General features: G+C 56.5%; 9 protein-coding genes across 9 annotated transcripts; 7 read left to right on the top strand and 2 right to left on the bottom strand.

The window, feature by feature from the left end:
• Window positions 1-2,280: 2,280 nt before the first annotated feature.
• On the top strand, window positions 2,281-4,023 carry N657DRAFT_286213 (uncharacterized protein). The gene is made up of 4 exons (XM_062786627.1): window positions 2,281-2,401; window positions 2,463-2,673; window positions 2,734-3,056; window positions 3,123-4,023. The coding sequence occupies exons 2-4, from the start codon at window positions 2,662-2,664 to the stop codon at window positions 3,631-3,633; spliced, it is 846 nt and encodes a 281-aa protein (XP_062649734.1). The 5' UTR covers window positions 2,281-2,401; window positions 2,463-2,661; the 3' UTR covers window positions 3,634-4,023.
• On the top strand, window positions 3,965-5,205 carry N657DRAFT_286539 (uncharacterized protein). The gene is made up of 2 exons (XM_062786628.1): window positions 3,965-3,985; window positions 4,103-5,205. The coding sequence occupies exon 2, from the start codon at window positions 4,413-4,415 to the stop codon at window positions 5,115-5,117; it is 705 nt and encodes a 234-aa protein (XP_062649735.1). The 5' UTR covers window positions 3,965-3,985; window positions 4,103-4,412; the 3' UTR covers window positions 5,118-5,205.
• A 1,663-nt stretch (window positions 5,206-6,868) lies between these two features.
• On the top strand, window positions 6,869-10,571 carry N657DRAFT_678983 (uncharacterized protein; the record flags this gene model as incomplete). The annotated part of the gene is made up of 9 exons (XM_062796131.1): window positions 6,869-6,914; window positions 6,981-7,299; window positions 7,386-7,464; window positions 7,522-7,913; window positions 7,980-8,207; window positions 9,137-9,303; window positions 9,366-9,724; window positions 9,802-10,078; window positions 10,303-10,571. 9 exons carry the CDS (start codon window positions 6,869-6,871, stop codon window positions 10,569-10,571), a joined length of 2,136 nt encoding a protein of 711 aa, XP_062649736.1.
• Window positions 10,572-11,002: 431 nt separating this feature from the next.
• Window positions 11,003-11,600, bottom strand: N657DRAFT_286603 (uncharacterized protein). Its single transcript, XM_062786629.1, has 2 exons — window positions 11,463-11,600; window positions 11,003-11,412 (listed from the first exon to the last, which is right to left on the bottom strand). Exons 1-2 carry the CDS (start codon window positions 11,480-11,482, stop codon window positions 11,145-11,147), a joined length of 288 nt encoding a protein of 95 aa, XP_062649737.1. The 5' UTR covers window positions 11,483-11,600; the 3' UTR covers window positions 11,003-11,144.
• A 381-nt stretch (window positions 11,601-11,981) lies between these two features.
• N657DRAFT_670121 (uncharacterized protein) lies at window positions 11,982-13,379 on the top strand. Its single transcript, XM_062795523.1, has 2 exons — window positions 11,982-12,564; window positions 12,618-13,379. The coding sequence occupies exons 1-2, from the start codon at window positions 12,276-12,278 to the stop codon at window positions 13,043-13,045; spliced, it is 717 nt and encodes a 238-aa protein (XP_062649738.1). The 5' UTR covers window positions 11,982-12,275; the 3' UTR covers window positions 13,046-13,379.
• A 524-nt stretch (window positions 13,380-13,903) lies between these two features.
• N657DRAFT_670122 (glycosyltransferase family 69 protein) lies at window positions 13,904-15,534 on the bottom strand (the record flags this gene model as incomplete). Its single annotated transcript, XM_062795524.1, has 4 exons — window positions 13,904-14,428; window positions 14,568-14,811; window positions 14,862-15,318; window positions 15,429-15,534. The coding sequence occupies 4 exons, from the start codon at window positions 15,532-15,534 to the stop codon at window positions 14,201-14,203; spliced, it is 1,035 nt and encodes a 344-aa protein (XP_062649739.1). The 3' UTR covers window positions 13,904-14,200.
• A 1,150-nt stretch (window positions 15,535-16,684) lies between these two features.
• N657DRAFT_642736 (uncharacterized protein) lies at window positions 16,685-17,340 on the top strand. The gene has a single exon (XM_062792398.1). It carries the CDS (start codon window positions 16,738-16,740, stop codon window positions 17,041-17,043), a length of 306 nt encoding a protein of 101 aa, XP_062649740.1. The 5' UTR covers window positions 16,685-16,737; the 3' UTR covers window positions 17,044-17,340.
• On the top strand, window positions 16,685-18,914 carry N657DRAFT_688605 (general substrate transporter). The gene is made up of 3 exons (XM_062796951.1): window positions 16,685-17,299; window positions 17,357-18,270; window positions 18,294-18,914. Exons 1-3 carry the CDS (start codon window positions 17,185-17,187, stop codon window positions 18,654-18,656), a joined length of 1,392 nt encoding a protein of 463 aa, XP_062649741.1. The 5' UTR covers window positions 16,685-17,184; the 3' UTR covers window positions 18,657-18,914.
• A 232-nt stretch (window positions 18,915-19,146) lies between these two features.
• Window positions 19,147-21,947, top strand: N657DRAFT_662325 (P-loop containing nucleoside triphosphate hydrolase protein). Its single transcript, XM_062795134.1, has 5 exons — window positions 19,147-19,513; window positions 19,568-19,748; window positions 19,808-20,014; window positions 20,064-20,256; window positions 20,317-21,947. The coding sequence occupies exons 1-5, from the start codon at window positions 19,424-19,426 to the stop codon at window positions 21,905-21,907; spliced, it is 2,262 nt and encodes a 753-aa protein (XP_062649742.1). The 5' UTR covers window positions 19,147-19,423; the 3' UTR covers window positions 21,908-21,947.
• Window positions 21,948-21,964: the final 17 nt, after the last annotated feature.

Below are 21,964 nucleotides of genomic sequence, written 5' to 3' on the forward strand. Positions count from 1 at the left end.
TGCCGACGCACCGCTTCGGTGTCGTTGGATCGACGATAGTGCCGTGCCATTCAGCCAAGCTTGGATTGGTACGGAGATACCAGCGTCAGATGCGCAACGTCGGTCGAGTTTTGAGCTGGTTTTGAGGCAGGTGACCTTTCCAAAAGACTGGGACTTTGGGCTACGAAGCCTTCGGGCGCAACGACTGTTCGGAAAACCCCCAACCCTGGCAGATTCGAGCCCTTCTCTAACTCAGTCACGGTTTTGACAAGCTTTGCTGGCCCGGAACGACGCTTCAGGATTTCCTGAGGCGGCTGGATTCCATGCGGACATCGCGGGGCTGCCGAGGCCCAAGGACGGCCCTTCACCGCAACTTTGTGTGCCGGAGAAGAGGGAACATTGGTATTTTGGTTGATGGTTGGAGAGCCAAGCCGGCCTTGGCTCGTCACGGCTGTGATGCTCTCCGTGTGTGTGTACAGAATCGAGCTCTGGGTACTACGGCCGGAGTACTGGCTTGTTTGACAGGCCGCGCCCTCGTGCTAGGAGCTCCTGAAAATCAAGCCGAAACAGGTGTTCTCCGGGGTTTCCGACCCAGCTCACCGGGCATTTGAATGGCTGTAAGCGAAAGGTGAGAATGATCCCAATCGATGGGTGAGGGGTTCCCCGGAAAAGCACCCTGGTCCCTCCAGATCCCTGAATGGCGCAATCTGAACTTCCCCGCAAATCGCCTTGTCGCCCGGGGTCGCCAAGCGCTGCTGAAGAGCAGCCTGGCAGCTCGGTCGGTAACACGGGAGCTTATCAGAGGAGGTCTGTATATGCCTCTTCGATACCGGGACCGAGTTTAGACGAGACAATAGCTTCAAGGTTCATCTCAGGCTTTTCTTGGGGAAGATAATGATGCGCTCCCAACCTGGAAGCTCCCGACAGGGTTGACTGCGAAGCACCGACATTTGCGGAAGATTCTGGTACCGTAGGTATTTTCGGTGCCACTTGAGGGAAAAGCAGGCTTATCACTACTTTGAATAATGATGCTACTCTTGGAATTCGACAAACTTGATCAGGCCGGCTTGATGGCAACGGAAGAGGATTGTCGTCTTGTCGGACGGATGACCCCCACGCCCACCCGGAAGCTGCCAAGGCGGACCTGACCCCGGAGCCAAGACTGCTACCCCACAACTCAGCTTTCGACAACCCATATTTCCATCAAGAATCACGCATTGGTCAGGAGCGAGGGAAGGACATAAGACACTTATGACCTTTACAAGAGGGCTCCAAGGCTACCTTGCCTGGCAACTGAAGACAACGACGGAAAAGCAATCAGGCGATCCAACCAAGTACGATCTCGACCTGCACCAGGTTCACCATCAACCGTTGTTTCCGCACGGAATTTCTTTGACCCGCATTGGGGAAGTTGCCTACGGATAGAAGCTACACAATCCTTACCTAGTCTGAGGATTTTACTTGAAATCACTTGCGGTGCTCTTCAATGAGGAAGCCTCAAGACAAGTCCACGCCCATACTTGGCAGGCTGGGCATGTCTCGGTCTCAATCCTCGTAATTCACCCGAGCGGCAACCATTTTTTCACCTTGTCGGTTCCCGACTTGGCAGATCCAGACTTCGCCAGCCTGGTCACCACCCATTCTTCTGCGATCCGCCCCCCCTTTTCCCCCCGTGGCGTTGCCTAACAGAGACAAGGTCACTGTCTCGCACACCCTCCTGCCGCGAATGGCGCTCTCACTATCACGACAATCCGCTTCCCCAGCTGCCGCTGATTTGGTCCGAAACTCGCAGCGACGCCGTCGAGCCCTGCAGAGAAGTCGCCATCATGCGTCGAAAGTTGATGCATCGGATATGGCCAATAACCCTCGAGTCGGGGCCACTCCAGTGCCATTGCGGGTTCCAAGTCGTCATCAAGATAACGACATCCGACAGCCCGAAAGAAGATGGTGTCGAGGCACTCTATTATCCCAGATAGCGTAGATTGGACATCGGTTCATTTCTCAGGCACCCGGACGATCGTTCTTTATTGGACCAGTCGTGGCCTCCGAGTCAAAGCACGGCATTGTTGGCGTCACTCATTCCTTCTCCCATCGACACGCCGCTCTGTCAACAGAGAGAACCACAAGTTCTGCTGTTGACCCAATCACCAAACTATTCTTCACAAATCACATCGAAAGCGGGGATATCGCTGCCTTCCGTTTGATATTGATTGCTTGATTACCCAGCACCGGGAACCTTTCGGGCTGATAAACTTTGCTGCAGATCAGGGTGGCACTGCGGACCCAGGACCAGCGGTTCAGGCTATAATCATGCAGCTATTGACTTCTTTTAACAACCAAACTTGGCTGCTCCTCCGCAGAGCTCCATCTAAAAAGCATGGCAGAGCGCTCTCACCCCGATCACTGTCAAGAAGATACTACAGTATTCTCAACAATCCACCACCACGCTCCACTGCCCAGCCTCTTGGCTGACTTGGGGACAGCGGGCATGATATACGATAACTGACAACTGTCAGGGGCTCTGCTCTGTCGCGGGCCACGTACACATGCAAGCGCCGCCCGCAAACTCTTGCGGAAGCCTCCTTCAGCTAGCTATCCATCTGGTGTGCCTCTGCAGTACGCCCAGGGCAACATCCGGTCTGCACCTACACCCGACAGCTCTTTTCACGAGGTTCAGTTGAGATGTCTTCAGCGGTAAGGATCCCTCGCAAGACTTTCCTTGTACTTGGCTGAGCTCACGGATAAAATCCCCAGATGAAAGCACCCCTGGCCTCAAATACTACACGTGCGCGGATACAGTTGTTTTGCTCCCCCAATATCCCAGTCTACATGATCAACGGGATGATTGGGCTTACCATTCATTGTTGGCTCACCTTTGGCCCCTTGAGCTCCTTCGTGAATGAGGGACGCACAGGGTGCATAGCAACCTCCAGTTCAAGAGGTTCGGTTCCGTCAATCCCTTCTCCCCGGAAATGCCCCCCAACTACCAACCTAGGACCTCCCCGGACCGACACCTCGCCGCTCCCGAACATTCACCTGCCGTCCGGGGAAACCTGCTGCAGCGGCCCACCGCGTATGTGAGTGCCTCCCCTTGGGTGTTTCCCCGCAGTCGTCATAGATTGTCCAGCTCTTAAACGACCCTGTCTTGCATGTGGTCGGTCTAGGCCCGTCGCTTTCAGGGGCAGCGGCCAGGATCATCGGAACCAGGAGGGTGTACGCTTCAGTGTGAGCCGCTGTGGCGTGAACCCGCTCGGGCTTGCCGCGCTTCTATTGCGCTTGTTGTTTGCGGTTCTAATGGTCTTATATTGCGGCTCAATTCACGGCGCATCTCTTCTATTTACCCTGCAGAGAGTTGCCGGCCCGTCCATCACCCGCAATGTGCTTGGATTGTTTGGTTCAACATCTGGGCACAACCGCTTCCATACTCGTCAGAAAGCTTTCTCGGACAATAACCCTAGATGGTATTGGCGATGGAGGTGCGCAGGTGGCGATGCGAACGGAGGACTGCACCAGCGTTTGGTTGAGTGCTGCATGCCAATACCCACACACCAGCGGAAGCTTGCCTGTGCGGCTCCTCCGGCTTTCAGCGGTTATCAACCCCAATATCGCACCACGACGCGCGATGGAAAGGACTCTGTCCTAGCAGACGCCTAAGCGGTTTTGAATGGCGGCCAAGACAGGGGATTGGTCTTGGACCCGCATAGGCGAGGCGGCTGCCGCCCCCTTTCAGACGACGTGCATACACCGGTGAATGGCTCCATTCGGATCAACCCGCTCCTTCGCACAATGAGCCGTGATCCATGACCTTGTCTATTATGCTACCAGACATGCTCTCCTTTCACAGGGGCCAGATATCGAATAGACGGGGCCAATCCCGGGGTCCAGTTGGAGAGGAGATCCCGTCGAAGGATGCAGCCGGCGAATAGAACAGCTAGCGGGCGAACTCAATCCGGTCCCTACTTGAGTTGGGAATCTCGGGCCGAGAGGTAGCTACTCGGCCGGCGACGTAGGCACCGTATTCTCCTCACCCTTTGGATCATTCGCCCCGGGATCAAGGAGGAGCCCTTCCGCGAGATACCGTTGCATGCAAGGATCGATTTGCTTCTGACCTCCTCGAGGACAGAGCAGAAGCACGCGTCTGCGAGAGCACCCCACACAGTACTGTGAGCGCTGAAAGCGAGCTGGAACCTGCGTTCCGACCCATCCCCTACCTGTTCTACTCGACGCTGGCCACCACCACGACACTATCTCAACCACGCACATGCCCGACGCTTATTAGGAGCTTACATCCGTCATGACATTGAAGTTGATGGTGTCGTGTCGTAAGTGGGCTCCCCGTGTCGGAATCTTGATTGCTTCCCGACGGCGGTCCCACACCTTACCGGTGCCTGCCGCCTACCCTCCCGATACCCCTTCCGTACGGATACCGCTGCATGACAACATCTGGTGTATCTCTATTGGCTTTCTGCGCCTCCTGGCGCTGTCTAGCGAGGCGGAAAGGACTTCCGGGCTGCGGGCCTCTGATTCGGAGACCCTTGACGACCCTGGCAAACTTTAGGTCTGTCCTTGCACTGCATGGTCTCCACTCCTTACACCGAGAGGCGCCCTGCCGTCTCGGTGAGGTGGCTGCCGTGCCGGTTCGCTCGAAGGGAGGCGGCAAGCACCAATTGCCCCTTGATTGCCCCGGAAAGTGGCTGGCTGGCTGCCGAGATGGTTGCCTGCAGAATCGGGAAAAGAGACAACCTCTTCATCCCCCATGGACGCGGAACAACTGGGAGCATTCCATCACATTCCAGAACACATTTCTGCGGCTTCTTGGAGGACCAGGGGTTTTTCTCGTTTTCCCCTCTCTGTATCACCATCCTGTTCAGACTCGCCTCCTTCGGCCCGCTGTTGTGCTCAGCTCAACTCGCTCATTTCCTTCGTCCCTTTCCACCTTACGCCTACGTGTTTGCCTGACCGGATCTATCTATGGTTTTGCCGTGATGCTAGGCGAACAGGGCCATGAAGATGGATCAAAGTACGGGACGTGGCGAGGTCCATCTCTTTCCGCGGAGGCCGGTTCCACGGCGGTCGATATCCTACCCCTGGGCGAAGATCTCGTGCACCAGTTCTTTTTGTCACAGAGACTTGCTTGAGAAGTCACTGTTTGGAGAGAGTACTCGGATGTTATCACGGTACGGTGGTTACTTACGATACTCGACAACGGCGACGACGGGTTTTTTATGATTCATTACATACATACTAGAGCAACACCACCCGTCAGTCGGGCCGCCGGGGAGTGTCCACTCGGCCTGTAATGAAGCTTGCATAATGAGGGAGCTCGGATCAACAGTTTGTTTGCTGCGAGTTGCTGCCTCGTCGTCTTCCTCTCGTGAGGCGGCGGACAGCGTTGGTAGCAGACTGTCCTTGTCAATAAGGGGTGTTGAACTTTCGCCCCCTACGAATGACGATGGAAAGGCCGGGCTTGACAGTTAAGCAAGAGGTACACTGGCAAACTGTGAATGCCGAGCCTAATGTTGCCGGAAAAATCATCCTGAAGAGCCGCTTTGAAGAGTCTGTGGTCACTTTTTGAGAAGTGAGCCCTGGATCATAGTAGACGACTTCTGTAAACTCTCTCTATTGTCGACTGAACAGTCCAGTGCATACTCCCTGACGAAGCCCTCGGGCGCTTTGACTTGACCCCTGGGATGCTCGCTCACTTTCCCTGGAGCGTTGTCCACCAACAGTGAAATGACTGCCTTACATAGTTGAAGCATCGCTGTGGCTGGGCTCTTCATGATGTGATGCTCTCCTGCTCCAGCCTGAAGCCAACATACCCTCGACCAAAGCGGATCATCTTCGTAAAGAAGAAGCACACTACAGTACGTATATCTGGCGTTCAATTACTGTCACTGAGGCATCCCATTACGGCTTAGGGACCCCTGGATCACTGGGCGGGCTTGAGTTATCCCTTGTGCTGTGGATAACGCGGTTGATGAACGAGAGCATCAGGCTCATTGTCAGGTTGCTACACTCCTCGATCTACCAATACGAAAACTTCAGATGACGATAAATAATGGTAAAAAGTAGCAGTTCGACTGAGATAGGAGACGGACTTGACCCACGAATTGTCAGTCCCTAGTGGGGGAATCAATTACCTTAACTTTCTACACCCGATTTCCCCTGCTCAACGTAGCGAGGAATGACGGTGGCATGGTCTTGAAGATTTGTAACTCAACGGTTGTCGAGGATCACATAGGAAGACCTGTCCGCAGTGAGGTGGCTGTCTCCCCGTCACCTTACCTCCATCCTGGACTGGATCCTCCCAACGAGTAGAGGTGTCTGGATATGCCGGTTCTGAGGTCACGCACAACCAAAGTCAAGAGACTCTTACTACTTTATCTTGATGACTGGCGCATTGACTGCCGTGCCATCCGATGGCCGGGCCGTACAACGGCGCACAATGGGGAGGAGGGCGTTGCTCCTGAAACTTTCTGCGGTTGCTACACCACGCAATGCTCGTCATGAGGCTGGAAAATGGCTTTGTCGCGGCAGCGAAGCGTGGGAGGAGCCGTAGTGTTTCCACAGTCGGAACATACGTCACTACAGTCGCTTACTCCGCCGCCGTCGCTTCTTCCGGCGACGAGGAAGAAAACCATATCGCCAAGAGCCGACATAACTCAGCTACCAAAGCGTTCATGGACCCGGTGTTCAGCGCTGAGGACGGCTCCAGCAATCCGCACCCCGTCCAACGGACAACTCGCCGACAGACTGGCCCATTGACTGCCGAGCAGCGAAAAAAAGGGCATTTGATAAGGAAAATGGGCGCCTGTACAGACTGCCGACGGAGGAGAGTCGCCGTAAGAGAGATCTAACGAACTTCCAGTGCCATCCCAACCACTATAACATGACCTGGGAAGAGGTTCGTAAGAAATTTGGTGGCCAACAATTCAGTAAGGCCACCTCGCCAAGTGATATCCCTCGTCTCGTAGTGCGGATACGCTAAGCGGGCTGTATAGCGCCTGAATCAAAATATGCTTCCTTCGTAACGCCAGTCTTCGCGACACCAGCTAGTTGGGGTGCGGCTGTGCGTTCCAGATGGTTCTGTATCGAGCCGCGCGACCAGCCACCAAACGCGCTGCTGCCCCAGGTTCCCTTGACGCAGTGCGCGGCTTGTCTCAAGCGGAAGCCGTACGATGGCTACCGTGACGCCGCGGCACACCTAAGGAGCGCCCACTTCACTCAGCGCGAAGGGGAGCATGCCGAAGACTGGCGGCTATACCTTGTCTTGAAAGACTGGATGAAGACGGCTGACGACCTAGAGAACCAGAACGATGCGTACAGAAGTGATGATAAAGTCATCAACGGTGTCGGCTACAAAGTTACGATGCATGACTTGACCCCCTCTCACCAATACGTACCAGGCCTAGAGACACATCAGCCTGGGACGACCTCCCCCTCCCTTTGCCGCCACTTCAACAGCAAGATGAGCCGACTTTCTCCGTAGGTGGCCTATAACCAAGTTGATGCGCCATCAACCGCTGACATAGTCCCTTGCAGGATGCACTCAGTGACCTTGATAAGGTGAAGGTCGAGTTCCACTATCACCAGGATGCGTTCACTGTCCATGGTGAGTCCATGGACTCCGGCTACCCTTCTGCATTTGCGTCAGCAGGGCGACAGAAAGAGTCCGTCAGAGAAGGAAACGGTGATGCCCGGACGGTCTACTCAGATGAGGGGAGTATAGACGGTGCTGAGTTGGACGCCTACAAGCGCGAGCTAGTTGACGACCTGGTTAATGAAGCCCGGCGGCTGGAGGCGGAGCCCGAGGCTCTAGAAAAAGTATTCGACGCGATGCCGCCGCTGTTGAAGCCCTTCGCTTTGGCACTCGGCCAATTCGGCTCTACACAGGCCCAGAGAGACGTGATGTATTTTGTCCACAAGTACAGGCTGTGAGTCTCTTGGCCGTCCGGTTTTCTTCTTTCTTTGGTTGACTCATAGTGCCTGACATCCGATAGCGAGTTGTCCTGCCGGTTTAAGGAGTCAATGCTGGGGTTTTGCGAGGACGACACGACGCCGGACCGGGAACGCGACCCCATCGACAGCGAAGAGAGGTCGTCTCGCATTATCGAATGGCTCGTTAGCTTGGGGGCTCCTGGGGCTGACGAATCGGCGCCAGCTCCCGAGCCGCAAGCAGCTGCGGCGCTTCCAGAGGACGACGAGATACGCCTGCCGGACAAGCATGGGTACCGCCAAGTCGTATTCGATTCAGCAGCGTACAAGACTCTCGTGGCGCGTTTGGAGCGAGAAGCCCTACTCACTCCCCTAACGGAAGCAGACGCTATGATGACTGTTCGGCAGAGCATCCTCGAACAACTTCGGCAGAGACGGCATATTAGCCGTCATACTAAATTAGAGACGTTCACAATGGTTCTGTGCGCGGCGTGGGACCCGGTCGCTTTCCTGAGGAGCCAACACGAGAGGCCACAAAACCCAGGAGAGCTCCTAGGACGCGTGATAACTCTGACAGGCTCGATCAACGACGCACAAAGCTCTGCCATGCTCCGAGTATCTGAGTCAAACATGGCCGACGACTGGTCCGCACATATTGACCGCGATTGCCGAACCGTGAGAGACTAGGAAGAAAGCTTTGAGTAAGTCAGCATGGGATCGGTTACTTTCAACTTCTCGTGTATGGCTAAGCGGTTATTGTAGGGATTTTTCCTGACAGGTCCGAAGTTACCGTCCTATGGGGCCTCCCAGGACAGTTCCAAGCGCTGGCCAAAGGCACAGCAGACTTCATAGCAGAGGCCGGGGAGATAGTCGCATGGCTCGCCGCTGCCCTGCAGTGCTTCCCTGACGAAGGTGCTATGGCATATTGCACGCCACGCCTCGCAGCTTCAAGCAAATTCTGGACATCTGAAACGTACCTCAGCGAGATCGAATTGGATATGAGTACCGATACCCAAACGGATATTGCAGGGCGATGCTGGCATGGCCTGTTCCGCAACCCGGCTGTTGTCAGGGGCTTTCCCATTCCTCGTCGGCCGCGCCAAACATTGGGCTCGAGATTTCGCTACAAATGGCGGCGCACCTGACGGACGCTAAGCGCTTGCATGACTTTCTGGGCCGGTTCTGTCTTAAGGGATTCTCTGCGATGCTCGTTGCGGTGAAGGCTGTCCGTGGTATTTTCCTTTGGCACCTTTACTGCAACGCGACTGGGGGAAGAGTCTCGTAATCTCGAGGCGAACCAAGACCAGCACTTGGAAGACGTCGATGTCAACGTCTTGAGGTCATCTCGGCACGTAATCGGGTGGTGCTCTGAGGTGGATTACCTGGCTGGTAAGTTTGTGATCAGTCCTGGCATTTCGCCCTTGTGCACTGTTGACTCTCGGCATGTTTAGGGGACGCTTCCGCAAACCATGACATTCGACGGTCCAGGCTCTCTTTCCCGGGACGGGAGTTTAATCTCGAGAAAGTATCCTTCTCGGTTGGCAACATCGTCGCAGGTGGCTGTCAGTTCGCCATCGGGAGGAAGGACTTACCTGTCAATATCTCAAAACAAGATCACGGATACCTGGCCAAGTTGCAGTGGATTGAGCAGCGCTATGTTGTACTGTGGGACGAGGAGGACAAGTGCGGCTGGCTCGTCAAGGGGACGAGTGCGTTGCTCCACCTCCTGCGCGCCTCGCTCAAGCACTGTCGGAACGACAAGTTCAGCTCCGAGTTTCTGTTTGACGAGAAGTTCTTCCAAGAACCGAATGTACGCTTCCGTAACTTCTCAGCCATTGATGCGCTCATAAACGCGCACAACAGAGAGCTCAGACTCTACAAACTCAGGGGGAAGAGTTTGACGAGACCGTGACGTGGCCAGATGGGCGGCAGGAGACGGTGACAAAGACACGCAACTCGTACGCAACCGTCGAGGACAGGGTGGTAGGGATATTTGAGAGCCTCGAGAAGCTTATCGATCACGAGGCACACTGCGAGGCTTCTGCAAAAGGTGTCAGTATGAAGCCGTGGACCCGCAGCCATCTGCAGGGCTGGGACTTTCGGGATGTCGCGACAAACCGTGGCCCGCTCTACCTGAGGCTCACGACTCCACCAAGCTCTGGACGTACTTGGCTGAAATTTGTCGCGTCGATCCGTGTCGTTACACTCTTCGGCCGTGGTTTCGGGCAGCTGTTAAGACCGGCTAGGGGATCATCACCGGCGGCACGGCAGGTTCTCTGGCAGGCAATGCCGACAGGGCAAGGGTTCCTCGGAGCGTGCGTGGCCGAGCTCAGGACATTGTCGATAACGAAAGAGACAGGACGACCATGCCGCTGACGTTTACTGCAGGCGTCTTTTGGCATAGCCCATCCCAGCATAGCCCGTTTGCCGCCGACGGCAAGAGCATGGATCCCGAAGAGTGGAATCCAATTCAGGAGTTGTTGCCTGCGGACTCTAAGTTTCGAGGGCTGCTCTCGCAAATAAAGGGATCGGAAACAGTGTACATCGACAGCTGCCAGCACGGGGCTGTAATCTTTGTCCACCTCAAGTCACCTAGGTTTGCCTGGCCCGACAATGGCGGCCGGTCGCTATCGACGAACCTGCGGTTGTTCCTTTGACTGGGCGTCCGGAAGACGTGCAAATGCATCCAGTAGACGGGTGCAGCAATAACTCTGACGACAGCGTCAGGGCCAACACGGACTGGGTGAACTCAGATGGCCAGGATACTCAGATGACGTCGCCGACGGATTATCTCTCGCGTCGCCGGTCGGACGAATCATCCTCTTGCTTAGCCTCGGGCGCGGAGCCGTCATCGACGCCGGGATCTCAGTCCAGTGCAGAAGCATCTGCAACCGCTGCCATTGAAGTTGCTGCCCTCGGCCTCTGGCCCCGGCTCCTGGCTCAGGCACGGTACGACGGCGAAGAAACGTGCTGCATCGGAGTTGGAGGGCGGCGAGACATCGCAGAAGGGTGAGATGTCCAAGAAACTTAAGGTCGTTAGTCTGATGTCTGGGCTTAGCCGGGGTCTTCGGGAGGTTGCTGCTCGGACCAAAAGACAGCAATGAAGAGTTTGGTGCAGGGACACTCCATGATGAGACCTGGAAGAATCATGTATGATGGGCGGCTACTAAAAGGAGAACCTGCGTGCCTGAAAATCTGGCAGTAATATCGGATCTGTTGAGGAGGGCTCCTTATCCTGTAGAAGCATGAATGACGGGTGGGAACGAGGTGTTTCGGGACCGTGACTTGGTGTCTCTTACGGCCGATTCCGCTTGTTTGGACTCTGGAACCCGATGTCGCCTCTCTCCGCCTCCAACTCTGGGGCCGGATCTGCTGCGGAGCCGGAGGTTGCCGTGGGTTGTCGGCGCCGTTGTAAGTTCTGAAAGTCCGGGGACAGGGCACGGACCAGCTCTCGTGCTGAAAGCCTGAAACCAGCCACAAAGTGACGCACGCGAAACCCTGGGCCAGTCAGTCAGTGGGCTGAGTTGATGAAGGCGCTTACTCCGTACCAACCGGATTGTTTGGCCATCGGCGTTCCTCAAATGACACAGGTTTCGGGACGGGTTTCGCAAGGCAAGCCCAGGCCATTTGTTCCAAGTCGATTTTTCCACGACGAAGTTCACTTGCCCGGTTGTTTTTGACTGTTTGGTTTGTTCCAAGGTTTCGCAGATCTGCGGGAGTTGCCCTGGGATGGCAAGCTGGTTGGGGATGGCTTCTTGTCTGGACCAATCCAAGCAAATCGACGCTTGCTTGGCTCCCAGTCCTTCACCCAGGTGTTGCGAGACACGTCAGAGTGCAACTGTGATTTGGCCGACAAGGTGTTGTCTGCAGCAAGAAAACCCGCCGGATTGGGTTCCAAAGTTGCGAAATGACTGAGCTTGGTGATGATTGGTGCCTCCATCTCAAGCCCTCAGGCACAACGCAGGTACCGCCCGCCCTATGCACGGACCACTGCGCCGAAGCCAAAATTAAGGAGATGAAGGCTTGGCGCCAATGAGTGGAGGTACCGCAGGCGCGACATACAGCTGGCCGGGTACTTGCAGCATGAGATGACCCAAAGCCGGGGCAACCCCAAGACCCGCCGCCCCAGATCGTCGCTCCGTTTTTTATCACCCTCATTTCTCCCAGTCCTCCGCTTGCCTGCACTCCCCCGTCCTCTCTTTCACACGAAGAAACCGTCGCTCATTACAGAGTCTCGCGCTCGATCACATTCGTTCTACACAACCCGCGGCCCTATCGCCATAACCTACAGCCCCATTTCATCGTCACATCGACCGACTCGCGCCCCTAATCCGATTTGACGACTTCAATCCACCTCCACAATGCTTATCAAGTCCCTCGCCGCGATCGCGGCGCTCACCTTCGCCGCCAATGTCGCCGCCATGAAGCCTTACAAGCCGAGCATGATGAAGACGTCGGAACGCGAGCTGTTTGGCGTCGTCCGTCGTCAGGACACCCCGGGATACCAGCCGGGCCAGGCCATGTGCGGCGCTGGGGCCACTTGCGAGGAAGCTTGCGGCGCTGGCTACACAACCTGCGCTTCTACCGATAACCAAGTCCACTGCTTCAATCCCACCGTCGGCGAGGTGTGCTGCCCTGACAAGTCTGGCAGTAAGTAATCCCGCTGGAATTGACTATGCGACCGGTACTGACCCCCTTCCTAGATTCCTGCGAGAAGGGTTACTACTGCACCGCCGATAGCAAGGGCGAGACTTGGTGCTGCCCCGACGGCATGGACGTGGCTGCTTGCGCTGCCGCGTACAGCATCACCGACGGCTTGGTCTCGCAGACTGCCCCCGCGACTTCCACCTCCACGTCGACATCGACCTCGAGCAGCACCACCTCCGCGCCTAGCACGACAACCACCAGCTCTTCGTCCAGCACTGAGAAGAGCACCACGACCTCTGTCGGCTCCTTCTTGCCTACCTCGTTCTTGCCTACCTCGAGCTTCGTGCCGACCAACACAACCAGCATTTCGTCTGTCCGGACTCCTACGCCGAGCACCTCGTCGATCGCCGAGGGCGCCGGCAACGTCGTTGGTGCCGCCAACGGCTTTGCACTCTTGGCGGCCGGTCTTGCTGCCCTTCTCTAAGCTCATAATGGCACCATCCTCGGCAACGGTACTGGGCTTGAGGACACTGCTTTACGAGACATGAGATACGACAAGCCGTCTGAGATGTGCAGAGTTGGGATGCTGTGTGTCTCCGGGCCGAGTTTGTGATGCAAGAGGATTGGGGTTTTTAGGTGTGGCCTTGGATGGATGACTGTGAAGGTGTAATTTGCTTTTCCGCGGCCATTTGATGCGCTGTGTAACCTTCTACTTGATATTCTGCCGAGCTGTGTTCTCGGGCTTTTGTGTTTTTTATGCTTTGTGTGCTGTACCTTCTTGTTCCTAGTTGCCGGAGACAATAACATCCCAGTTCTGCAGAAAAAGTGATGCTCACCGTTCGCATGCTGACTTTGGCTTACGGAGCATTCTAGAAAATCACAGACGATGATCCAATGCACCATCGACGCTCAGTAGCCCGAAATCTCGCCAAGTGCCTGGCTACAGAGAGGGGTCTGCTCGAGTGCGTACTTGCTCTGCCATGTCGGGAGTTCGGCCTCGTTTGTGCCACCCCAACCCCTTTCACACAGCCCCGATCCGATGGCATTACCTCGTCATACGGCATCATCCAATTACCGTCTCCAACAAGGTAGAGCCACATCCCTTCGTTACTCTTACATGCGGGTTTCCGGGGCCTTTCGTATTAACAAAGCCTCCCTTGCTGGGGCACTGTCAGAGGCAACGTCGCTGCAGGTCGCTGTGCCCAACGGATCCGGGGACGGCAACACATCGCAAGTCCAGGGTAACGGCATTTGTCTGAAAAGGCCAAATTAACCGCACAGTTACTGCCATTCTCATCTAAACAGATTACGGCTTATCTCAGCTTGCTTCTATCTGGGTCCAAAACGCTAAGGCACCTTCCAGTTCCAAGGCAACCACCGCCGCTGCGTAAACTCGGGCACGCATTTGACCATCTCGGGCGGCTTCTACTCCCAGACGATCCTCTCCCGCCGCGCATCCATGACCCCTGCCACAAAGTCACTCGCATACCCCCGCTCCTGCTTCACCCACCGTCCCCCTGTGATCGGTATATTCCAGATTCACCCCGGGCACAACCACAATCTTGCCGTGTCCCGCCCACCACAGATCCGCCCTGGTAGCACTCGCGCATCCGCGGCCAGCGGAACCCGCCCTCGCCACTCACAAGGGGCGCCGCGGCCATGGCGACGGTGCCGTTCCAGCGGGAGAGAACCTGGGTGGGCAGTCGGCGTTGAAGCGGGCCTGGGAGGGCGGGTGGTCGAAGAAGAGGGTCATGGAGCGCTCCCATGACCCCGTGGCGGCGGATATGTCGAAGAGGAGGTCGCCAGTCAGGGAGCAGGCGATCCAGACGTGGTAGAAGATGGGGGGCCATCTGGATTGTGCGGTTGGCTGGGAGGAAGGGGTAGGGGTTGTTCCAGTCCATCGCGCTGTAATTGTTAACGGAAAGAAGCGGGGCGGAATAGGGGAAAAAGAAGAGGGGACAGAGGGGGAAAGGTGAGTGAGATGGAGGGGTCCAGACTTACCACACCATGTTGGCTAATTGGAAGGACCTTTGGTGTATCCGTTCCATGATATCCTCGGCGCACGCAGACACGTCGTTGATGAAGGTTATCATTGCATTTCGCGTCGGTGGAAGCCCGGCGGGAATGGCCGGTGTGACAAAGTAAGTCGTCATCCCTATCTCGTCCTCCCCCTCCGTCGGCTGCCCCTCGAGAATCGCTGTTGACCCCATCACCGGCTCGAGCGCCATCGCCTGCAGCTTGGACAGCTTCCTGATCCACAAGCCACCCGAGGGGTTCAGCTGCTCGAAGCAAGCCAGTACTCGACCCCCAGCGCCTTCAGCTCGCCTTCGCGAAGCTTCAGCACCTCGAGCGTGCCGTCGTTGGAGTTGCCCGCGACGATGCTGACGGCGCAATGCTCGAGACCGAGGAAGCGGATGGCCCCTACCAGCGAGCCCAACAGGCGCAGCAGCAGGTAAACGCACTGCCGTAGGTTCCAGGCGAAGAAGTGTTGCTTCTTCTCGGGAGCGGAAAGGCCCTTCCCTGCTGTCAAGTAGCCGTATCGAGTGTTGATGGGCGCGCATGACATGCGGTTGGCTGAGGGGTTGGAGGGGTTGAGGATGCAGGCCATGTGGGAGGTGGCTTTGGCGAGACGGGCGTACTCGTCAGGTGGGGCCCGACTTGGGGTTCCTGTCTGCTCGTCGTCGACGTATCTGAACTTTTCAGGCTGTTGTGCCTCAATGGTGCGCGGAGAGGGTATTATCGCGGACCGATCGTGGGCTGCGTCGGGAGATAGGATTTCATTGTGTACGACAACATTTGTTATGAGTTGGCCTCGTTTATCCCGTCAGTGTGCTCTATGCAAGTTGCTGGAGTGGTCAAGGACTGACCCGAGGGAGTAAAAGATGGACACTGGTGACGCTTGGATATGAGGTAGAGAATGCAGACGTATACCAGTGACGCCTGGACGAGGATGAGCGATCTGTGTTTCTCCATGCTGCTGGGTTAGAGCTTGAGATACATTACCCACGATACTTGTTCAATGGACACAGCCGAGCAAGCCCAACCTGACCTGAAATTGTAGATATTCCCTTCCTCGACTCCTCAGCTCCCTGGCAGTGGAATGGAATGAAGTATATGGCGAGGGAGGAATAGTCCACGCCAACCAGTGACTGAGACACTGTTGCCCCAGAGATAACATGATGAGAAACTGCCAAAGGGTAAGACACAAGGCATTTAGGGGGGGATTCAGGCTGAGAAACTCCCCAGGAGCATCAATTCGAGGCGGGGCACTCCCCTTTCGTCCCTTTTACCTGGGTTTCACAGCTGTTCTTAGTAAACAAGCAGCCTTAGTCCGTATATTAGGTTAGATCAGCACATGGAACTGCCGATGTGTTTGTTAGCACCTCTTCAGTGTCGCTATCGAGATGAATTGTTACATACCACTCGAAACACACAGGAGCTGGCGTTGGCCTGCTTGGTTGCAACCATCCTCAGCTTGCATTATTATGTCGTGCCGAAGCCCGGGCATCGGCTTGCGGCTTCATGTTCGGGCGCGGGCCGGGTCAAGTGCTGCGGTAGCATTTTGATGTCGGCACTTCTTTCAACGACGTAACTGGATAGACCATGTGAGAGGAGACGGCGGCAGCCACGTGCTTCGTTCCCGTGGACAAAGGGTGGTCGAATTCTGGAAAGATGGGGGCCGTCTTGGATGATGGCAACTGCCACAAGGTATCCCAATCCGTTTCTTTCTGTATGTGGCCCGGCTGTGGCCCGCGATGGAGATGGTTGCCGTGCATGCCACGGCATCACGTATCAAAACAACCATCGGAACTGGCGTCATCCTAACGGTCCTGGATGATGTGCAGCAAAACTTGCGACCTTTCCGCTTGTCTATCCCTAACACTGTGCAAGACGCAGCCAGGCAGGATCCAACGGTAAACATTGGCTTGGCTTCTTCTCGACAAACAGAGCGATTTCTCAGTTGAGCTGGCCCCTCCTGGACGCTTTGGGAAGCAAACAAGATACCCAGTGTGTGGCGTTTGCTTTGGCACCACGCAGCACTGATGCCCGCTCTTCGGCAGGTACTTCTTTGACGAGCGAGTTGATACAATTCGGCATCCTTTCCGGCTGGGCCGAACTTGATGAGATCTTGATGACGGTCAGAAGCAGGGGCTTGCCATTTGCCAGCGACGTTCCATGACTGATGTCGACAGAAACATTTATGCGACTGCCAGCCGCAAGTTCTCGGTCTGCAGGTGGCTATGGAATGGAGATGGGCCTCGACAGCGCCTCTTCAGCAACTGCGCCGTAGGCGTCTTTGTCCTACAGTGCACATGGCGGATGGGCATTCCCGCCTACCCACCCCTACACTGTTTCCTCCGCCATGTCTGCCTCTTTGTGGCTTTCTGTCTCGCTCAGCTCGTCGAGGCACTTCGCGACAATGATCCTACACCCAGTGTGTTCCAGATCGCCAAAGCCGTTTGTTCGGCTCCCGGCATATGAAGGCCAGCCCTCTCCGCGGGACCAAAAGCCCCTGCTATATCCATCAACCTGTCCCATCCTGCTTGTTTCCTTGTTCATTTTCCTGCTGGCTTCCTGCTCGCCTTAACCGCAAGAGATGACCCATAGCTCAGCCTAGACAATATGGTCGGCGTTGCGACATTCCCTATATCGGGCACGGCCGATCTGTCGAGGGTCGAAGCCCCCGTAACTCTCAAAGCCTACCTGCTGTGTGCCTTTGCCGCCTTTGGCGGGATATGTAAGTCCAAGTCCACGTTGATCTCTATGTCGTGGTTGACACTGACACCTGGAACAGTCTTTGGATATGACACGGGGTGGATGTCGGGTGTCCTCGCCATGCCTTTCTTCATTACTCAGTACGCGGGTATCGAATTCGACTATGCGTTGGGAAAGCCGATCGGCGTCGACCCGATCCAGTTTGGCCTGCCGTCGTCAACCAAGTCTCTCATGACATCGATCCTGTCCTGCGGCACCTTCTTCGGCGCCCTGATCGCCGGCGACGTTGGCGATTTCATCGGCCGCCGTCCGACCATCATTATCGGCTGCGTCGTGTTCTGCGTCGGCTGCATCCTTGAGATCGCCTCGGCAAACCAGGTCGTCCTCTTCGTCATGGGCCGTCTTCTCTCGGGCCTCGGAGTGGGATTCATCTCTGCGATTATCCTGCTCTACATGTCCGAGGTCGCACCCCGAAGAGTCCGTGGAGCCTTGGTGTCGGGCTACCAGTTCTGTATCACGCTGGGAATTCTGCTGGCGAACTGTGTCACGTACGCTACCGCCAACCGAAACGATACCGGCTCGTACCGCATCCCCGTTGGCATTCAGTTCCTGTGGGCTCTGATCCTGGGAATCGGCCTGTCTATCTTGTGTAAGTGCTACCCATATGCGTACCCTGAAAGCCAGAACTTCATCTTCTACTTCGGCACGACCTTCTTCCAGCAACTCGGCACGATGCACAACCCGTTCCTCATCTCGCTCGTTGCCACGCTCGTCAACGCGCTCTCGACCCCGCTCTCCTTCTGGGCGATCGAGAAGCTGGGCCGGCGCCCGCTGCTGATCTGCGGCGCGATCCGTATGATCGTCTCGCAGTTCATCGTCGCGACCGTCGGCGTCACGGCGGGTCGGGCCGAGGTGGCCAACTACGACGCCGTGCGGGCCATGATCGCACTCATCTGCATCTACATCTTTTTCTTCGCGTCCACCTGGGCCCCCGTTGGTTGGTCATCGTGGGCGAGTGTTTCCCCCTTCCGATCCGGTCGCGCGGGGTGGGCGTCTCGACGGCGTCCAATTGGTTCTGGAACTGCATCATTGGCGTCATCACGCCGTACATGGTCGGCAACGAGCCCGGGTCGGCCAACCTGGGGCCGAAGGTGTTTTACATCTGGGGCTCGCTGTGCTTCCTATCGCTGGCATTTGCGTATTTCTTGGTGCCCGAGATGAAGGGCCTCACGCTGGAGCAGATTGACGGCATGATGGAGGAGACGGCGCCGCGCAAGTCGGGTGCGTGGAAGCCGACGACGACGTTTGCGGCGCAGATGGGGCGGGTGAGACAGGAGGGGAGTCCGAGGCACGAGAAGCAGGCCATGAGGGCTGTGTAATGGGAATCCGGCTCATTCATTTGGTTTCACTCGTTTGAGATAGGAATGATGGTTGGCGTTTTCGGTTGGGAGATGGTTTGTATTGTACCGTGTTGGGATGTTCCTTCTCACTGGGAATGGAAATAACAACATTTATCCAGGACACCAACACCGGCTGTGTGTCTTGCTCCCTGGGCCCAGAGCTGTTGCATGGCTAGTAAACACAGAAATTAACAAACTCTAAAATATCATGGTTGAGTGGAAAAAGGCATCAAAAGCTGCATCTCGTCGATGATGCCACACGCAGCGGGTGACGCCGGGCAGAGCCACGCTGCGGTACTCCAGTCGGGGACAAGCACGGAAACCGCTCGGCCCGGAGTGACTCATGGCCGGCCTGAGCCCCACACACTCGCCGGATCAGGGTCTGAGGTAACACAGGGGTATGGTACAAGTACAATACAAGGTATAACTTGACCCGCGGACTGCACTCCAACAGGTAGTGGTGCTAGCCGTGATTTGAGATGCGTGAACAACACAGGAGAGACGTTTGACCATTTTAATTTCCTTTTTCCGTTTTAGTTCATGCTTCTCTGTTCCTCTCCTGCTTTCTTCTATTTTCGTTCGTACGGTTAATTTTCCATCCCCTTACAAAACCAACCAGCGGCCATAGTTATTATAATAAGGCATCCCGAACCTACAACCTCTCAATCACGAACAAAATTTTCAGGAGCTTTAGCGGCCATTTGCCAGCTTCATCATTCAAGAGCCCTGACGGGCCGAACAGCACAATGACATCCATTGCCGCCGAGTCTGTCTCGACCATCTTGGCGTCGTGCAAGCAGACTCGTTTCCACATCGAGAGCCCCAACTACCGCGAGGTAACCCCAGCCCTTTTCTCTCCTTTCAAAAACTCTTGCAGCTCACTGGCATAGCTTGACGTTGAAGGTCTCAACATCACCGTCACCTCCCACGCTGCTGGCGAGAAGGCGGCGAAAGGCAAGGGCAAAGGGAAAGCCGCTGCCGAGGGCACAGAAATCCTGAGCAACGCAAAGCTCCGCTTGAAGGCTGGAAGCCGGTATGCATTGGTTGGAAGGAATGGCTCGGGCAAGTCGAGTAAGGATAAGCGGAGATCTGTTGTTGGAGGTTCGCTCGTGGCTGATCGTGACCTCAAGCGCTGCTGCGTGCTATCGCCGAGAAACTGATTCCTGGTATTCCGGAAGCGACCCGCGTATCTCTCCTGCAGCAGACTGGTATCGGCCCTGCAAACGCAGGGGAGCCGGTGCAGTCAAGGAGCTCAGGAGGCACGGAGGGCCCGACAGTACTCGAAGATGTGGTTGACAAGGCCACGGCAAAGAGTGACCTGGAGCGGGAGATCAGTAGTATGTGTATTCCGACTGCAACAGAGAGGTCCAATCTGACGCCTAGCAGCACTCTCCGCCGGAGTGAACAGCACAGATCCATATGGCGCGCTTCGGGCGCTGCGGAGACTCCGTCATGAGCGCATGGAAAAGCGTCTCTTTGTCCTCGACAAAGACGCGAGGCTGAGGAGCGGCGCAAGGGGGCTGCAGGCACGCAAAGCGCTGGTTGAGTACGAGAAAGCGGTAGCCCAGTCCGCTGCGTTGTACGTGCCCCTGGCAATCCCTCACCACCCCTTCACACACCCTGCTGACCATCCCCACAGAAACGAGCAATCCGCAGACGACATCTCCCCTGAGACGCTCCAAGCCGAGACGCAAGAGGCAGCTGAGATGCTGGCGGATCTCCAGCTCCAAGTCGAGCCATCACGGATGGCCGACATTGAGTCGCGCGCCAAGAAGATCCTGGCCGGTCTCGGCTTTACCGACGCTTACATGGCCAAGCCCGCCGGCAGTCTCTCCGGAGGCTGGCGCATGCGCAGCGCCCTCGTGACAGCCCTGCTCCAAGAGACAGACATCCTCATTCTCGACGAGCCGACCAACTTCCTCGACCTCCTAGGCATCATATGGCTGCAACGCCACCTCCAGAACCTCGAAGACCTACCCGCTCCCCCAACCCTGATCCTCGTCTCGCACGACCGCAGCTTCGTCAGCTCCGTGTGCACCGACTTGCTCATCCTCAAAGACAAGGACTTGACCTACTTCCACGGCGACCTCGCGACATGGGAATCCGCCCAAGCCGAGAAGAAGCTCCACCTCACCAAGATGAAAGAAGCCCAGGACAAGCAAAAAGCGCACATGCAGGAGTCCATCCAGCAGAACCTCGCCCAGGGCCGCAAAAACGACGACCAGAACAAGATCCGCCAAGCCAAGTCCCGCCAGAAACGCCTCGAGGACCGCATGGGCATGCAAGTCAACAGCAAGGGCGGGCGCTTCAAGCTCAGCCGCGACCTGGCCGGCTTTCACTTCTCGTCGCGCGCCGAGATCGCCATCCCGCAAGACGACCGCGGCGTCTCCATCACCCTGCCCGACCCGCCCGACCTGCGCTTTCCAGGAGCTCTGATATCGCTCGAGAACGTCACCTTCCGCTATCCACCACCCGTCAAGGGCACCACCACCGCAAAGCCCGCCCCGACACTGCAAGACATAAACCTGACCGTCAGCCCCGGTGACCGCATCGGCATCCTGGGCCTTAACGGCGCAGGCAAGTCGACGCTAATCCGCCTCCTCGTCAACGACCCACCCCCCTTGGGTTCCCAGCAAACCGGCACGGTAACAACCCACCCGCGCCTCAAGCTCTCCTACTACTCGCAGCACGCCGTCGACGCACTCCAATCCCTAGGCCACGCCAACCCGTCCCTCACGGCCTTATCCCTTCTCACCAGCGAGGTCGACAGCGCGCTCGACGAGGGCGAGCTGCGCGGTTTGCTCGGCTCTCTGGGGCTGCCAGGCCGCACAGCATCCGACGTGCCGTTGAGGAAGCTCTCGGGCGGGCAGCTCGTACGGTGCGAGCTCGCGAGGTTGCTGTGGCGGCGGCCGGGGCTGTTGGTGCTGGACGAGGTGACGACCCATTTGGATTACGAGACCGTGTCTGCGCTGCGGGAGGCGCTGAGGGGCTGGGGAGGCGCGGTGGTGCTTGTTTCGCATGACAGGTGGTTTGTCAGGGGTGTTGTGGAGGGGGTCGTGGATGACGCCGAGGAGAGTGATGCTGAGGGGAAGGAGCACGAGAAGGAGGAAGGGGTAAGAAGGCGAATAGTGTATAAACTGGCGGACGGGAAGTTGACCGTCTTGGAAAGAGGCGTGCAGCAGTTCGAGGAGGGGATGGAGCGGAGGGTGAGGAAGCTGATGGGTGAGTAGTTGTAGGTAGTGAACAATCGAAGCTGACCGTGGTACCCTGATGAGGCTTCCTTCACC

The sequence above is a fragment of the Parathielavia appendiculata genome, assembly GCF_033297405.1.
Source record: "Parathielavia appendiculata strain CBS 731.68 unplaced genomic scaffold N657scaffold_3, whole genome shotgun sequence".
NCBI lineage: Eukaryota > Fungi > Ascomycota > Sordariomycetes > Sordariales > Chaetomiaceae > Parathielavia > Parathielavia appendiculata.

Excerpts from the sequence above, each read along its gene's own strand:
- N657DRAFT_286213 (XM_062786627.1), top strand. Across the intron at positions 3,057-3,122 it reads TGCAGCGGCCCACCGCGTAT|TCTTGCATGTGGTCGGTCTA; the intron begins GTGAGTGCCTCC and ends TAAACGACCCTG.
- N657DRAFT_286539 (XM_062786628.1), top strand. The coding sequence starts at position 4,413 with ATGACAACATCTGGTGTATCTCTATTGGCTTTCTGCGCCTCCTGGCGC.
- N657DRAFT_286603 (XM_062786629.1), bottom strand. The coding sequence starts at position 11,482 with ATGGCCAAACAATCCGGTTG. Across the intron at positions 11,413-11,462 it reads ATGGCCAAACAATCCGGTTG|GGTTTCGCGTGCGTCACTTT; the intron begins GTACGGAGTAAG and ends TGACTGGCCCAG.
- N657DRAFT_670121 (XM_062795523.1), top strand. The coding sequence starts at position 12,276 with ATGCTTATCAAGTCCCTCGCCGCGATCGCGGCGCTCACCTTCGCCGCC. Across the intron at positions 12,565-12,617 it reads CTGCCCTGACAAGTCTGGCA|ATTCCTGCGAGAAGGGTTAC; the intron begins GTAAGTAATCCC and ends CCCCCTTCCTAG.
- N657DRAFT_642736 (XM_062792398.1), top strand. The coding sequence starts at position 16,738 with ATGACTGATGTCGACAGAAACATTTATGCGACTGCCAGCCGCAAGTTC.
- N657DRAFT_688605 (XM_062796951.1), top strand. The coding sequence starts at position 17,185 with ATGGTCGGCGTTGCGACATTCCCTATATCGGGCACGGCCGATCTGTCG. Across the intron at positions 17,300-17,356 it reads TGCCGCCTTTGGCGGGATAT|TCTTTGGATATGACACGGGG; the intron begins GTAAGTCCAAGT and ends CACCTGGAACAG.
- N657DRAFT_662325 (XM_062795134.1), top strand. The coding sequence starts at position 19,424 with ATGACATCCATTGCCGCCGAGTCTGTCTCGACCATCTTGGCGTCGTGC. Across the intron at positions 19,749-19,807 it reads GAATGGCTCGGGCAAGTCGA|CGCTGCTGCGTGCTATCGCC; the intron begins GTAAGGATAAGC and ends CGTGACCTCAAG. Across the intron at positions 20,257-20,316 it reads GTAGCCCAGTCCGCTGCGTT|AAACGAGCAATCCGCAGACG; the intron begins GTACGTGCCCCT and ends CCATCCCCACAG.